General features: G+C 42.3%; 1 protein-coding gene across 4 annotated transcripts in view; it reads right to left on the reverse strand.

The window, feature by feature from the left end:
* OSBP2 (oxysterol binding protein 2) overlaps positions 1-17489 on the reverse strand; it is a 152669-nt gene that overhangs the window by 84736 nt on the left and 50444 nt on the right. For 2 of the 4 annotated variants that reach the window (XM_060249836.1, XM_060249835.1), the window contains exon 1: positions 9179-9272. The exons of the other annotated variants lie outside the window; for them this stretch is intronic. In XM_060249836.1, coding sequence (XP_060105819.1) covers positions 9179-9257 — 79 coding nt within the window. In that variant the 5' untranslated portion in view covers positions 9258-9272. Of the gene's footprint in view, positions 1-9178; positions 9273-17489 lie in introns of those variants that run through there. 4 annotated transcript variants of the gene reach the window in all.

Raw genomic sequence — 17489 nt, forward strand, 5'->3', positions numbered from 1 at the left:
AATGTATTCTCTCACACGCAGTCTGAAGAGGCACAATCCACAGTCTATTCCATCACCTTTCTATTCTACTAGCAAAGGGCTTTAATGTGTAGCAGGAACTCCTTTGCATATTAGCCATACACCCCTGAGGTAGCCAATCCGCCAAGAGCTTACAGGGCCTACTGTAAGCTCTTGGAGGATTGGCTATCTCAGGGATGTGTGGCCTAATATGCAAAGGAGTTCCTGCTACACAAAAAGCCCTGTAGCACATTATCATTTCATTCTGCTGTGTGCTGAGACCAGGCCTCTATGACGCACCAAAAACATCCCAGGACATGCAGCAGGGATGAAACATGTTCCAATTTTTTTTTAGCAGGTTGCTTTAAAAAAACAAACAAAGAGTAACAAAATATTAATAAAGACATCATGAGTAAAAATGAGAAACTGAATTAAGAGCCTTGTCCTCCTAACAGCTACTTAAGATACTTGCACAATATAGGTAAAAACTGATAACACTTCATATTATTGAACCTGAGCTAGGCACCTCTAGAGGAGCGCTTAACTATTGGTATATGAGCTTACAAACAGCAGGTGCTTCGTCCTATGAAAGGAACAGGATACTTTACAGCTGACCTTGATCTCGTATTTTAGATTACCAGATCTCATTCACTGGTGCCTACTCTGTTTGCCTTTCCTCAGAGCTGTGTGGGTGTGTGGGGAGATGCCCCTGGCAAGATTCCCTCAGTGATCTTCCATCAACTGAAGGATGTATATGCTCATACAGTACCCACCTTTCTGCAGGAGGAGTTCCTGCTATTCCTTCCCTCTACTGCCACATGCTTACTTAACCTTTGATCTCTCCACCTCCCCCCATAACGGTGACAGGAAAGAGGAGAAGGAAGAAGATGAGTTTAGACCTTCCATCCAAGGACTGGGGTGACCCCTCCACCATCAGCTGTTTAACCCCAGGCAAGCATGGCTTAAATTCCTTCTGCCCAGATGTGGATGAGTCCTTTGGCTCATGATCCACAGCAAACAAGGAAAAAAGGAAAAATAAAGCAGAATCAAGCAAGCAGGATATTTCAGGTTCTCAAGCCCCATCTCTCCACAGATGCCCAAAGTATGCAGGAAGCAAATTCTGAGCAAGCCACATTCCTTCCTCCTGGTTCCTGCTGGCACACCCAGGAGATAGCTGCCAAGCTACCTCTCTTGGCCATCCCCTCCTAGTTGCTCAATTTGCCCATCTTCTGCTCCTCCATCTCTCCCACCAGCAGTAGCTACACAAGCTCTTCCACTAGCAGCACAGAGAGTCAGTAGCAGAAACTATTTGCAGTCCCAGGGGGCAAGAGAGGGAGAAAGGGTGAGGAGGAGGAAGAACCACAGTACAACCCAAGTGGAGAAAACTATACTACAAGTTTTACTGAATACAGCCAAAGGAGAACAAGTGCAGCATGGGATTGGATCCAGCATCCCCAGAATGGGAGAGGCATGCATGCAGGGTATGGTATCAAAACCATGCTGGACACACATGAAGCTGCCTTATACTGAATCAGACCTTTAGTCTAAAGGGTCACTTTTGTCTACTTGGAAATGGCGGAAGCTTTCCAGGGTCAGGGTCTCAGGCAGAAGCTTTTCACATCACCTCTTACCTGGTTCTTTTAACTGCCAATGTCTCAGGGTTTGGACCTGGAACCTGCTGTATGCCAAGCAGAAGCTCTTCCATCAAGCCACAGCTTCTCCTCTGGGGCTTATCTCATGCCATGTACCATGATCAAAGAGGAACAAGAACCTGTGTATCCCCTTCTTCATCACCCCACTTTCAGAAGACAAGAGTAAGCTTTGCTTCAGTGGTACCCTGGGACTTCCCTCACTATTCTTAGTGGAAGATCTGACAGATTTGCTTCCTCAAGCCTGGAAACCTAAGCCCATTACATCTCATTCTTTGCAATTATTGCCAGTTGCCATTACTGCCCTCTTGCTCCCAACTCACTTTCCCAACCACAATTCAATTAAGCAAGGTTGACATTTTTCCTCTGTACGGGAAAGATTAAATCAGTGACCGTGACACATTCCAATAATTTAGGAAATAGCATTATTTAGAACTGTGGATTAATTAGCAATCCCAGCTGTGTCGTATCTGACTGCTGTATTAGATACTGTACACAGTCCTGGATGTCCCATGCTTTGAGCAAGCTGCCATTCCATATCAGCACTGAGAAAGGGGATGTGGCCTAATATGCAAAAGAGTTTCTGCTACAAAAAAAAGCTCTGCCTCATCGTAGATTAACCCAACATAACTTCCACTTCAGGTCAATATATGGTACTTCTGTGTTCTTTGTTCTTAGTACTAACCATATTGTTCACTAGATGTCTCATTGACCAATTTCGCACTCACCCTACGCTGCTCTGACATTCCTCTTTTCAGCACAGCATCCTTCCGGTTTCCCACTATCTGCCCCGGGGCTTCAGCTTGTGTCACCATTTTTGCAAGGCAAAGAGAAACTGCTAAAAACCAGTTTCTCTTTGCCGTGCAAAAATGTCTATCTTTACTGAAGCTCAGGGGCAGATAGTGGGAAATCAAAAGGACACTGGGCTGAAAAGAGGAACGTCAGAGCAGCGTAGGGTGAGTGGGAAATCGGTCATTATGTTATTGATCGTGCTGACTTATAATATGTAATCTTGCCTTGAGTCTCAGTGAGAAAAGCTTTAAATAAATCAATAAAGCAATACACCTACCTAAATAGTAAAGAGTCCTGTAGCACCTTTAAGACTAACACATTTTATTGTAGCATATGCTTTTGAGAAACACAGCTCTCATCATCAGATGGATCTATATATAATACACCTACCTGTAAGCAAGCACCAAATAGCAATAAAGACACCAGAACTTCTACTACTTCTACCTACTTTAGGAGCACAAGAGGGAGATCTGTGTGTATTAAATGGCACAGTCTGCATATCAGGATCTTCACTATGTAGCCCATGGTCCACATATCCCTGAGCTGCAGAAGAGTTCATGATGGTGTAAGCCCAACATGCTGGAAAATAACAGCTTCATTCTGAGGTAGGCAAGTGCTCTGACATATGGGGCTGCTTTTTAAGACTCATCCTCAAATACATGCAATTACAAAAATAGCTTGCATAATTTTAAAGAAGTGAATGGCCACTTCGTTTCTATCTAATACCTTAAAAACTATGCAAAAGCAGCTCTGCCATTTCCACAGCAAAATCTTTATAATAAAGAAGCGGAAAAAGGAATTAAGTGAAATCTTTAATGAGCAGCCGACATTCGTACAGCTCAATGGATACCAACAAACTACTCCGATTTCAACAGTCAGCATGTGACTGTTTAACATATCTGGCTTTGTTGTACATATGGTTGTGCACATTCTCCATTCCTCCACTGTACCACTTGGATCATCTCATTAGATTTGCAAATCTGCAGCAATTTCCTCTAGATATGCATGACTGAATTAAAAAGGGGAAGGCAATGGCAAACCACCCCGTTAAAAAGTCTGCCATGAAAATGTTGTGAAAGCAACGTCACCCCAGAGTCAAAAACGATTGGTGCTTGCACAAGGGACTACATTTACCTTTTTTTATTACACTGTAAATTTCATATTGGAGATGCTGTTGGTAATGGTGGGATTTAACATAATCTTTGACAGTGTGGAGCAACTAGCAATACCTTCCATCATTCACATTCAGCTGCTTTAACTTTTTGCAGACTTGGCAGGAATCCAGCACTATTTTTATTCCAGTACATAATGTGCAGGTATACATCCACATGCAATCTATGCATTATATAATTAGAATTCAATCTTCTCTGCAGATCTGAAGACTGGTGGTGTACTTAGGGAAAACAGCATTCTGCTATTTGGAGGGGGGCGGTGCGGAAGCATTACCAGAAGATTAAACTCCATCTTCAAATCACCCCCCCCCCCTCTTTGTCCAATGCTGGGTTGATCACCTTTCCTGGTGTTTGACAGATAGCAACAGTGCTAAAGAAGCCATTCCCAAGAACAAGATTAATCCTTCATTGATTTATTTTGAGAGGATACATGATTAAGAGGAGATCCAATTTCTTTCTCATTCATGACAAGGAAGGAAGGAAGGAAGGAAGGAAGGAAGGAAGGAAGGAAGGAAGGAAGGAAGGAAGGAAGGAAGGAAGGAAGGAAGGAAGGAAGGAAGGAAGGAAGGAAGGAAGGAAGTCTCTCTTTATGCTAGATATGGGAAGGAAATAATGGCAGCCTTCAGATATTTGGACAAGAATGACAGTTTCATGAGACTTTTATTCTCTTGCTGTATGCATGGCTTATTTATTTATCTTTGCTATACACCACTCAAGAGTGGTTCTGGTCCTCAAAACATTGGGCTTCCTGTTTCTTTCTTGTTCACCACATCTCACTTGCACTTTATTTTCTTTCAAATCTGTAACAGACAAGCCCAAATGTGAGCGCTGAGATGTTGCACCCCCCCCCCCACTCATAAGTAGACAGCAAACAGTATCAAACATCACAACTCCTTGTATATCCAATGTATCTGACCACAGTCCTAAAGTCTGGGGCAGAATATATCCTGCTCTTAAACTAGGACAGCCTTGTAACTCAAACCATAAAAGATATTAGCCAATAAAAATGTTTTAATTAGCTTGCTAGTCACTGGGGGCCTGAACAGGGGTGGAAGCAGATACTCTCTTTGGATTCACAGAAACTTCTCTATCTGGTTATCTGGAGGAGAGTCTTATGCACCATAGGTGACTAAGAGAATGCCTATTAAAAGTCTTAATTAATAGGTGTTTTCTGGCACCCAAATCAAACCTATTACACTATAATTCTAGCACACTATTATTTGTATTATGTTATTTCAGACCACACTTCACTAAAAAGTAAAACATTCTGTGAAACCAGGAAGGAGCACAGTCTTCCATAAGATTATACTTCACCTGCACTAGCTAGCTACATCTACTTCCCTAGCTTTGGAATAAGGAATTGAGCACTAGAGGCCGCCCTCCCCCCCAAAAAAACCCCACCACCACCTTTCATCGGTAAATACACCAACCAACAGAAAGGATGTTGGACAGAGTGACCTATGTACAGTGGCTAATAAGTGAAGGTTTACAAGATTAGTTATCACATTTCTTTTAAGCAGTATTAAAAAGAGGAGGATGTTCACTGAATAGCACCTTGGACACCATTTTTGAGCTACTCAGTATGGGAGACAAAGTCTTACAGGGGTGTCAAACATGCAGTTCAGGAGCTGAATCAGGCCCCCAGAGGGCTCCTATCAGGCCCCTGAGCAACTGGTTGTCATCTGCTTCCTTCTCCCTCTCTTTTGCTTCCTTCTGCATCACAGCTTGCTTTGCAAGGCTTGCTTAATCGCACAGGGGCTACAGAGCAAAACCTTTATTTTCTCCATTGGCTGAGGCTCCTTCTTGGGGAGGAAGGAGGGGAGGGACAGCTTGCTTTGTCAGGCTCTCTCAATTGCACAGCAGAGCGACTGAGCCAAGCCTCTCTACCTTCTATTGGCTGAGGCTCTCGCCCCCCCCCCCCAGTCACCTGGGGAAGGAAGGAAAGAGCCAGTGCTTCCTTTGCCCAGTTCCCTGGATCCCATGGGAGAAATACAAAGAAAGCATCTTTAAAACCAACGAGTGCTAACATTTTAAGCATGTTTAAGTTTTTTAAAAAAATATTTGTGTTTGTCTGTGTTCTTTATAAAATTTATATCTCTGTTACCTAATCTTAAATAGGTACACACATGGCCCAGCCTGGCATGGCTCAGCCCAACCTGAGATGGCCCAGTCCAACAAGGTCTCATTTATGTCAGATCCATCCCTCATAACAAATGAGTTCTAAAGTATGCAAGCATGCACGCGCACACACATGTATGCACACACACACACACTCCATTAGTCTCCTCACAACATCCGGTCTCTATTATAACTGCACAAGATATCAATTTACTGAATTAAAGAAAGCAAAACTAATGTTCATTTCTAAACAACTAAGTTAATCATTTATAAAAATCTTCACATGCTGTTATCCACATTCATAGATTCCAGATACACAAGAATTAAAAATCAAACAGAGTGGGGCTATCAGCATGACGCAAACATAGTGAGGAGGAGACTCTCAGCTCCTCAAAATATTGGAAATAGCCTAGGTGTAGTTTAGCCAGTGAAGGAGGAGTGTATCACAAGGGCAGAGACTTAGCAGCAGGGATGTGGGATAGAAACTTCTGCATTTCTAAAAATTCACTGTTTCATAAAACTAACAACAATGAAAGGATGCAATCAATACTCAATGTTAGGCAAACTTGGAAGTTTCAAGGTTATAACGCATGTTTTTCAGCTGATGATCTCGAGGAACTGAGAATACAAGTGTGTCTTATTGATTTGTAAACTGGGTTGGGGAACGAAAATAAACACAGATAACTATAAAAATCTAAAGGGAGTCTCATGTGATGAATTCATCTTATTGGCTATGCAGGTCAAATCAAAACCAAAGCTAACAGTCTTATTTAAAGGTCTTCATTCCCACCGCCAAAGGGCTACTGCAATTGCCAATTATAACACTGGGAAAAGTCTAGAAAAGATCTCCAACCCTCACCTCGAGATTGGCAACAGTGGTTCTCCAGGAAGAAATGGATGGTTTGGAGGGTGAAGTTTATGGCATTGTACCTGTCTGAGGCCCCATTCCTCCTCAAACCTACCCTCTCCACACTCCATCCCTCAAATCTTCAGGAATTTGCTAGCCTGGAGTTGGCAACTGCTAAGTCACACTGGTTGTCATAGGGGGGACTGCTGCTGAACAGGCTCAAGCAGCCAGGCCTAGTTAAGTCATGCCAGTCAGGTGGCATCAAGCCACCAGAGCAACCTTGGTTGCCTAGCAACAGCCTCTGGCTAGCAGCTTCCCCAGTAGCCCAATCCTCATCTGTGCTGGGTTGAGACTGAGGGAAGAAGGGACGGGGGGAGGGACAGAAAAGAGGTGGTTGCCATGGTCTCTGAGGAAACACTTCGTGAGGCTGCAGTAGAGCGACAGCCCTTTCTGAGGCCAGTTGATGAAGACAATACAGATAGGTGTTGGAGATGTGTCTGTCTCTGAGGTAAGACTGTCTTGGTGGTTTGTTCAATGTTCTCAGGCCTGCAGTAGGCGGGGGACAGGAGAGTCAGCCAATAGGAACCCAGAGGTGGTGACTGATGCATGATGGGTCAGTGGCTTGTTGAGTGCACCTGTCAGTCAATGGGAACACTCCATTTGGCCACCACCATCAGGGAATTATTATATATGATAAGGGATCGCCTTTAAAGTTTTACAAGTATTCTTCCAGTAAAAATAATTTCCACCTACAGCTTTGAATTTGTTCAAACATAACATCCAAACCACACTTGATTTCTGCTTGCTGAATCAAATGTTTCAGCTCAAGTATTTGTTGCTATTGGGGCATAATGGGTATGACACTAGTCAAAATAAAAATGGTAAAACAATTCACACTGTAGTTTGTTTTAAGGTATTTAATTTTTATCTAGAGCATTTAATTTTTCTTGAGACTTTTCTAATTCCTGTTTTCCAAAAAGGTCTTGTGCGTCTTTAACTTGAAGGCCCTGAATCAAATGTTATCTCTTCTGCAAACTCAGCAGAGGCCTTTATTTCTTATACATATTCTTCATCTATATCCTGTCTTTCTCCCCAAAGCAGCTTCCAAAGCAGCTTCCATTTCATCCAAACAACAGTCTTGTGAGGTTGGTGATTCTACCCACAAAGCGTCCATGGCAAAGTATGGATTCAAACCTGGGTCTCCCAAATCCTAATCTCACATTCTAACCACTATACCACACTGGCTCTCTTTAGGCAAACCCTATGTCACGTCACCAGTTCCCTCATCAGCAGAATGAACATAGCATGGGGCTGTTGGGAGGACTGCTGAGATAATGGGTTGAAATCAAAGAATCAAGGGAAAGAAAGACAACCATTGCTACCGCTACTCCTCACATGCTTTGCCAGGAGTTCATGCAGGACTATTGTAGGCAGGCTCTACAGCAGTTCATGTATACAGCAAGAAGAACATTTTTGCACTGAAATTCCAGAGGTGTATTAGTCTGGTGCAGCAGAAACAAACAGGAGTCTTAAGGTACCATGAAGACTTATTTGTTGTTCCAGCATAAGCTGTTGTGGACTAGAGACCACTTGGCTTCATTTTCACTTTTCTCCTGCAACATTCCAGGGCATGCAATACAGCCCTTCTGCTATCAGAAGGCACCTATTGCATAGACAAGCCGAGCTTCAGTTACAACCCACTGTGTGCTAAGCACTATAGCGCTATATAAAATTATAACCATTATTACAGCACAATAATCCACCAGTCACTTCTGTGTACTATAAACCAGTGGAAATTCCCAAAGTCTTTTGAGTATATTCAAATTCAAAATTCTTGTCTCATTACAAACCCCTTGTCACCTGTAATCCCAGCCATATATGCACAATATTGTGCAATTAAACAACTTTAGACCCCTCCCCTTAAAGTCAAACATGGTTTGAATTTTCAAAATCCAGAGCATGCTAAAATTCTGACATCAGGCACTCAAGACTTGCAGTCATGTGCCAGCCAAAAAGATACAGCTGGTAAGCAAGGGGAAATGTTAGGAGTAAGCTTGATATGTAACAGCAATGGGACACAGAGTGAGACAAACAGTGCTTTGTCTAAACATAATATGAATTCAGTATGCATACCATTTAAAAAACACATTCTTCAGTTTTATAAAACGTTGTCTCATCTTAACTCACTTGCAAAGTACAGAGGCAGGACATATGGATTAGAAAGTGACACTATACCATGCTCTTCACGTTGCTAAACTTTGAGCACTAAGACCCATGCAAATATTGATGACACAGTAGATGGATGTCTTTCACCCCTTCTCAGCATGATATGGCTAGTGTTTTGTATGCTTTTTACATGACATCATACTCCCCCCCCCCAGATGCTATGACTTGCAAGATGTAATGCAAGGAAATCCCCCCTCACCACAAACCACATTATACATTATAGTTGTATACAGACAACGACCCCATGCCTTTTAGTTCTGATGGCCCCAGACACTTGACTGAATTGATCATGCAGTGAAAAATGCCAGCAGTGAAAGCCAGAAGGGCCCAGAGATAAATGCAGGCCTCCGGCAGAAAGCTCAGGACAGCTAACTAACCCTTCTTAATTTTATTCAGGCAGCCGGAGTTGCAGAAGGAACGAACGGATCCCGACTCCCAGCAGCCCCTAACCTTCATTCCCGCCGCTGGATGGCTCTGGCAGAAGTTACGGTTCTGGGCATTACTATGAGGCTGAGGTTGGGGGTTTTTTTTTGGGGGGGGAGGTTTAAAAGAACCACTACTAATATTTAAGAAACGTCCTTATTCAGTTACGAGCTAAACTGCTGCATCGGTGTTCTTAAAGAGGCACATTCCACATTATAGATTCTGGCCACATGCTGGTCTTGCAATACATTGAGCCCCAAGAATCTCCCAGCAACCGTCAAGCCGCCTCATTATACCACAATGCACCACAGCTTACTTCAGTGCAATAAGGCAATGCTTAACTCCCTCAATGCTGGGAAGACCGAAGAGCTTTCAAAAAGCAAAGAAAGGGGGGCTTGGTATAACCGTTTGTATTGCATTGCCTGGCTGCCGTTTCTCCTTAACAGAATATGCTTTTACAAAGTCACGTGGAACACCAGAGGATGACACAAGCTATTTGGGAAAGGAATTTGTTAAGAGCTCTGGCCCTTTAAATCCTGCTAGAGGTTATTTTTAGGACATTTGCCTAGAATATGCATCAAACTTATTTTTCTTCTCCTAAAACCCCCAAAACTTTGACACAGTGTTTTCCACAGTCTCACGTCTTGAAAAAGAGCCTGATAACTAAGGCCAAAGAAAACCCCAGTGATTCTGTGGCACCTTCTAAAATAAGCTGGGCAGATTTCTCACCCCCTCCTGATTGGGATACTTGGACTTTTCCAAAACCCAAACACGCAGCCCTTCTGAGAAAAGGTACAGATCTAGAAAGAAAATGCAATATGAATCTGTTTGGAATCAAGCTACAGTAACTGCAGTAAGCGCACTGTAAGAACCCTTCTCAAAATGACTGCTTGCTGCTAAACAACAGTTTACGGAAGCTACTACTGAATGCCTAACAAGCAGCATTTGTTCATTCCTGCTGCTTGTCATTCAGGAAAATTTCCTAGTTTGATAAGCAATAAAAATAAGGCCAAGGCCAATGATGTAAGTAAAAATATACTTTATTACTCAGTTAAAATCCCCTATGTGTGTCACCCAAAGGTCTGTTCAGGGGAATCTGTTCATCATGCAGTATTTCTCTGATTTCGTACTGTTGATGAAGAAACACTACCAGACAAACAGAGTCCTCTGAAGAAGCCTGTTGGTGCAGCGCACAGGGCATTTTAAATGAGTAATAAAATCTATTTTTACTTGCACCATTGGCCTTGGCCTTATTTTTTATCTCTGGGGGCCTGTTATTTTCTCCTAGCTTGTAAGGCAGCAAAGCAGAGGTCAGGATGAAATGGTCAAGTCCAAGGGAACCGGAGAGACTGACAACACAGCCTCTTGACATTTTCTCTGGGCCCTGCCTCCTAAGATTGCTTTAATGTTTTTAAATAGGCAAACATTGAAACAATAGACTAGCAGGAAAGACTGCATCTACAAAACGCATATGGAGATAAAATGCCATACATTTGCTTATAAAAAGGAAGTTTTTATATTGCCGTGTCTTAAGTAAAAAAGGAACTGCAGATTTCATGTAACTACTATACAAATGCCAATTTAACCAGAAAAAACCTGTCCTCCGCCAATTCTATGGAAAGGATTCCTATTTAGTTCCCTACGAGAATATACTAAGAACAATTTTTGCTTGAGTCAATATTCTGGAGGAAGTAATCACTGTCCATTCAGTTACATTTAATATTCATTATTTGATGCTCCAGGAAATGTTAATGTTTATGTTGCATAATGTGCCTTACCATGCCTAGTGTACAAACTCAAATAAATGCATTTTTCTTAACGTTTGTTATCTTTTTGTTGAGTCTATTTCTCCTCATTATACCTCAGATCTCAATCACCTTAACATACAATGTTATTTGAAGGATACTAACTATTGAGACTCACCAATTAAATGTTTTGTTTAGAACTCTTTTTAGACAGCAGAGTTTTGGAAATAGAAAGTTTGAGTCAAATTTATCTAAAGAGACTGGTGGCACAAAACCTGCCAAATCCGACTGGCAACCCTGGAGACTCCTCCTAGTTCTAAAAACTGTGTTGTTGTTGTTGTTTTTTTGGGGGGGGGGCGCTTGTATTTTATATTCTATAAGCCTTGAGGGCTTATAGAAGGCAATATAAAAAGAAACTTGCTCTTTTTCTGTAACAAAAAAGCACAGTAAATTGGTACAGCTGCATTTTATGGCTGGTGATAGCAACAAGCGCAAGGGAACTTTGGTGGCCTGAAGAGGCCAAACATTGGCTCTTTCCATTATACTTTTTCCAATTACAGAAATAATTATCGACGGACAGGGAAAACTGCATGCGGCCAGCATAGCACATCAGAGTTCTTAATAGGTTTCTCTGCATGCCTTTAGGAATCCACAGCATCCATCTACTTCACACTTCACAATGGCCTTGGGGCCATGAGCTCTACTTTAGTGGGGATCAATGGGTACAATCTAACCTATAAATACACAGACAAACTCTCATTCTAAACAGCTCAGCAAAAAAACCTCTCCCTCTGGGCACAACTGCACTTTTGTTGTTGCTGCTGGCAGCGTTTCCTCTCTCCTCCCATGGAGCTCCATGCCAGTAGAGTCAGCTGAGAGGGCTGGGTGATAGCGCTCTGAGGGCAGAAATTTTGGACAACAGCAACAACTATGCCTTGGGCAGAGACCACCAGGGGAACTCTTTTTCCTTTTGTGAACCTCATTGTGAGAGAGGCTTTGCAACATGTACCTTTAGAGCAGGGGTGGCCAAGGGTAGCTCTCCAGATGTTTTTTGCCTACAACTCCCATCAGCCCCAGCCAGCATGGCCAATGGCAGGGGCTGATGGGAGTTGTAGGCAAAAAAACATCTGGAGAGCTACCCTTGGCCACCCCTGCTTTAGAGCATAAGAAGAACAGCCCAGCTGGATCAGACCAGTGGTCCATCTAGTCCAGAATCCTGTTTCATACAGTGGCCAAACAGTTCCTCTGAAGGGTCAACAACAGGGCATAGAGGCTTTCCCCTGATATTACCTCCTGCACTAGCATTCAGAAGTCTGCTGCCTCTGAACATGGAGGCTCCCTTTAGTCACCACAGCTAGCAGCCACCGATAGACCTGTCCTCCTTTGCAACTTCAAAAAGTTGGGGGGGGGGGGGCGTGACACAAACCCTGTTCAACTCTTTGGACAGGCTTATATTTAGACCATGCTGGGAAGTTATAAGAAACTAGGTTCTTATTTCAGCACACTAATGGAACAGTGTGAACATGAGTTTTAAATTTTATGGTTGATTGTTGCCATGGTTTTGTATAGTGGTTACTGGGGCTCATAACATGCCCTGAGTCTTTTGCTATTGAAGAGAGAAGGGGGAATGGTCAATAAATGAAAAACAAAAGGCTAAGCCTGAACGTCTGACTCTGCAGGAGCCAGTGTGAGCAGCCCTAATAATATAACTGAAGGCAGGCTTATGTTCCCTGAGCAAAAAAAGGAGAGAATAAAGGGAAAAAGAAGAAGAAGAAGAAGATATTGGATTTATATCCCGCCCTCCACTCCGAAGAGTCTCAGAGCGGCTCACAATCTCCTTTACCTTCCTCCCCCACAACAGACACCCTGTGAGGTGGGTGGGGCTGAGAGGGCTCTCACAGCAGCTGCCCTTTCAAGGACAACCTCTGCCAGAGCTATGGCTGACCCAAGGCCATTCCAGCAGGTGCAAGTGGAGGAGTGGGGAATCAAACCCGGTTCTCCCAGATAAGAGTCCGCACACTTAACCACTACACCAAACTGGCAAAGAAGCTGGCAACTACATCAACACGGTACCAAACAATACGGATGCTCCCTGCAATTTTCTGGAGCATGTTCACGAGATAATTATAAAGACATCAATATGCACATCTATTATTAATTTTAAAAAATTGTCCAGCCAGTTGGAGGCACAGACTAATTTCAGGCTTTCAGCAATATTATTAATGGCAAGATTATTTTAGGTCTCTCACTCCCCCCGACACATATAAGTGATACAAATGAAAGCAAAATATAGTACAACAAAACGAGAATATTTGTAGTATCTCATTCTATAAAATGCAATAGTTAACTCTTCCCCTGCGTGGAATGGCTACACATGCTGCCTGCATACAGCCCCCCTGCAGCCACCAGACATTTGTGTCCCCCCCACTCCAGACAAACACAAGTAGCCAATTTATCAACCAGAAACTGAATAATGCTCTGATGTACGTTTTCGTTTCCTAGAACACTAGAACAAGTCTTAACAAATCTAGCAAGATCGTTCAGCATCCAGAGGCAGGAAGAGAATGTTTGTGTTATCCCAACCAAAAGACTGAGAAGCTATCTAGAGGAGTGCATTTGACCAGTCATAAGAGATCTGACCACTTGAACAAAATATTGTAGAATAAATGGTCAAGTAGCTTTACTAATTCTCAGAATTTATATCCTGCCTTTTTGCCCAATCAAGGAACCAAGGTGACAAAGTGCCACAAATAAAAACTGTAACCAATAAAAGGTTTGATACTTTCCCTACCCTAAATGGCCCAGACAAGCCCAATTTCATCAGAACAAGGAAGCTAAACAGGGCTGACCCTAGCAAATACTTGGAACATATGAACATATGAAGCTGCCTTCTACTGAATCAGACCCTTGGTCCATCAAAGTCAGTATTGTCTACTCAGACTGGCAGCGGCTCTCCAGGATCTCAAGCTGAGGCTTTTCATGCCTATTTGCCTGGACCCTTTTTAGTTGGAGATGCCAGGGATTGAACCTGGGACCTTCTGCTTCCCAAGCAGAGGCTCTACCACTGAACCACGGTCCCTTCCTCTGAGGAATACCGGAGCCAGACAGCAGGGCAGGATTTATTCAGCCACCCCTCTGAATGTCCACCATGCCCTAGTGTCACCAGAAGTCGCCAAGACTTCTAGGCATGCATTTACGCATGCACATACACACACACAAATACAACCCCCTCCCAAAAAAAGGGTTTTATATTTATGCTAATTACAGCAACAAATTAATTAACTTAGAGGCAGTGACTTTTGCCACCCAGAGCTTATGCTCTTTCCTATCCCTGCTTAGAATACCTGCTGTTATAGCTGAGGCCCATTAAGAGATTATGCTACTTGGCTGGCCCCTGATTGCTGCAGAGCTAAGCAAGGAGGGGATTTTGCTAGCAAACAACACCTTAATGAAGGTGAACAGGTAAACTGGGACATTTTTTGGATTCAAAGAATCTTTAACCATTTTCGGCCACTGTCAAATATTAAACATCATCTGACATTTTAAAATAATCAGAGTTTTAAATATAAAAATTATGCAAGGATAGGAAATACAGGCTACCAATAACTGAAGCCTGGAAAAATATAAACCACATTGTAAACTTATTGTTTTTACTAATGATATGATAGACATAAACACATGTTAGACAGGAATGGGGAAATCATTTTGTTGAGCCAGAAAGAATATTTCGTTTGTGGCCTCCCCACTGAAGCCTATACTTCTATAAATATTTCTTTTGTGGTGTGTTTGATTCATCATATTTACAATTACTAACCAAATCAGAAAAATAATCTATGTTTGATCTCATGGAAATACTATTCTGCTCAATATCTATGGTACCTTCCTGAAATGTTCTAAGCACTTAATTTTCAAGCAAGTGTCCATGCAACGGAGAATTCAAGAAAAATATTTAATTCTGCAACCTGCCCCTGGTCTTCAAGCAAGTGATTGTGGTTAGCGTCCCTGCATCTGTACAGAATGCTGAAGAAAAATACTGAATTTCACATCCTGGCCCCAATATTCAGCAGTGCAAAAAACATATGGGATACATGATCAACATTTTTGGATTATGCTCCTAGGTAGAATAAAGTCTCTACTTCATTACAAATAAGTGTGTTTTGTTATAATGACCTATTAGTATGCAAATCTGTTCAGGAAAATGTGCGACTTGCATGACATGTATGAAAATTGTAATTTAAATCCACTTTGCCTCAATGCAAATCAATCCATTCTGATACTTTGGTGTTGGACGAGGGACCTTCACGCACACATACAAATAGCTTTCCTGCCTTCACACAGTATGCAACATGAATTTCTCCAAACATCTTTTGAAAGTGGAAGAGGGAAGAGGGGGATGCTCACCATCATGAATGAAGCTGCAGACTGCTGATTAAGTTGCCATCTACAAATAAAATTTGTTGCCATCTACAAATATTACCCCCAATCACAAACAGACAGGGATGCATAGTGGTTCAGGAGATATCCGTTACAGCACCGTGTCAGAAGTACTTCAAGACTGAGAGATACACAAAATTCCTGCTCAAGAAAATTGCATTATTTCACTAATGAGACCCTCCCTTAGCCTGCATGTCATAGGAACAGCAAGATCTTAAGGACTTGCATATGGAGCAGAGGTCCATCAATGACTATTAGCCACAGCGTATTGTTGGAACTCTCTGTCTGGGGCAGTGATGCTCTATATTCTTGGTGCTTGGGGGGGACCAAGTGGGAGGACTTCTAGTGTCCTGGGTCCACTTGTGAACCTCTTGATGGCATTTGGGGGTTTTTTGGCCACTGTGTGACACAGAGTGTTGGACTAGATGGGCCATTGGCCTTATCCAACATGGCTTCTCTTATGTTTTTATGTAGAATGTGTTTGAGAGGCATCTATTAAACCTAGCACCTTTTAACTGCCTAAATGAAAACTCAATAGGGATTTTTAAAAAATCAACTCTGGATCTTCCCTTTACATGCAAAATTTCACTACATGCTTCAGCTGTGTGAGTACAGCACATCTGCATGTTTTAAAACTTAATTCCAAAAGACTCAATACCAAGCCTCCCAAGTATTAGTGTTTTTATCTCATGTCCAACAAGCCATAGGTAGCAACTAGAAGACCCCATGGCCAAAATACATCCCAGTGCAGGATGGCAGTCGTCTACTAACTGCAGAGAGACAGCTATAAAGATGCAGTAATCCCTAATGGCTGAACTACCAGAGTCTGAACTACCATGGAGGTTGAACTACCATGGAGATTAGAATCAATGAAGGTCGGGTATTCTCAGATGGCCCACTACTGCTGTTGCTGGCTAGGGGCACTGGGCACCAGAAGATGTGTCATATTGACAATCAATCTGCTATTCTTGTATTATTTACAGTGCAATCCTAAAACATATTCCCTTTTGAATAGACTTTAGTAGAATTCAGAGCAGATCTGCTTAGGATTGTTCTCTTAACACTTGGGCACAAAACTCCCACTTCTCTTCCTCAAAATCCATCTACATTTCATTTGTATTAACACACATTAACAGCATAAACAGAGAGAACATGATGAATTGTTGGGGGAACATCTTGCCAGTAGCACAGCAACTCAGCTGATCTTCCTGCTTGCAGATACTAAAAGCCTGGACAAGGCTAGAGGTGCAAGCTTTTCAGCACAAGCTGAAGGGCGACAGTCAAAGACCCTCAGATCCTAGCCTGTGGCCACTGACTGAACTGGCATCTGGATTCAGAACTTGCACAGGACGTGGCTTTGTGGGGGGAGAGGTTTGTATGTATTTTTGCTTTAACTGTTGCTTGTTTCAATTAAGGATTTTTGTAAGTCACTCTGGATCCCAATTGGGGAGAAAAGCAGGATGGATTGATGGATATAGAAGGATGTTAGTTTGAACAGCAAGTCTTCAAAGCTATTGAGATGAAGTCTTAATTATCAATGTTGCCTAAGAATGAACACCAAAAATGTTTTTTCCTATCACTCCAACATGCATCTAGTCCATGAACAACATGCCATTCAAAAGCCATACAGCTCCTGCTGAAATTTTTGTTTTTAGAAAAAGGCATTAAGTCAAGAAACCAAATATAGATTCATTCTTATTATTTTCATGCACACCTGAAAACAAGGAGAACGAAAGAATTTCCCATACTTTTCTAGCAAGGGGATGACAACACAGAAGTGGCTTTATCTACTCCCAAACAGATCAAGGATTAAATTCAGAATTGTGTGTCAGTTGCATTATTCAAAAGTTTTACCAATGTCAAGCTTAACTAGAGTAAGTTGGCTTTTCCAACTTGTACAAAGAGTTGAAAATCTGTGAAATTAAATCCAAAATACAGTATTTTTGAAAATAGCTAATTAGTGCATGGAGCTTTTGCACAATGAATCTGAGGCTGTCTGGAAGCCATGAAAATCCAGTGCAGCTCCACATCAAAGATCTATTCCTGAGACAAGCAGCACATCTTTCAAATCTTCCTTGAAGATCTG

The sequence above is a fragment of the Heteronotia binoei genome, chromosome 11 (genome assembly GCF_032191835.1).
Source record: "Heteronotia binoei isolate CCM8104 ecotype False Entrance Well chromosome 11, APGP_CSIRO_Hbin_v1, whole genome shotgun sequence".
NCBI classification, from domain to species: domain Eukaryota; kingdom Metazoa; phylum Chordata; class Lepidosauria; order Squamata; family Gekkonidae; genus Heteronotia; species Heteronotia binoei.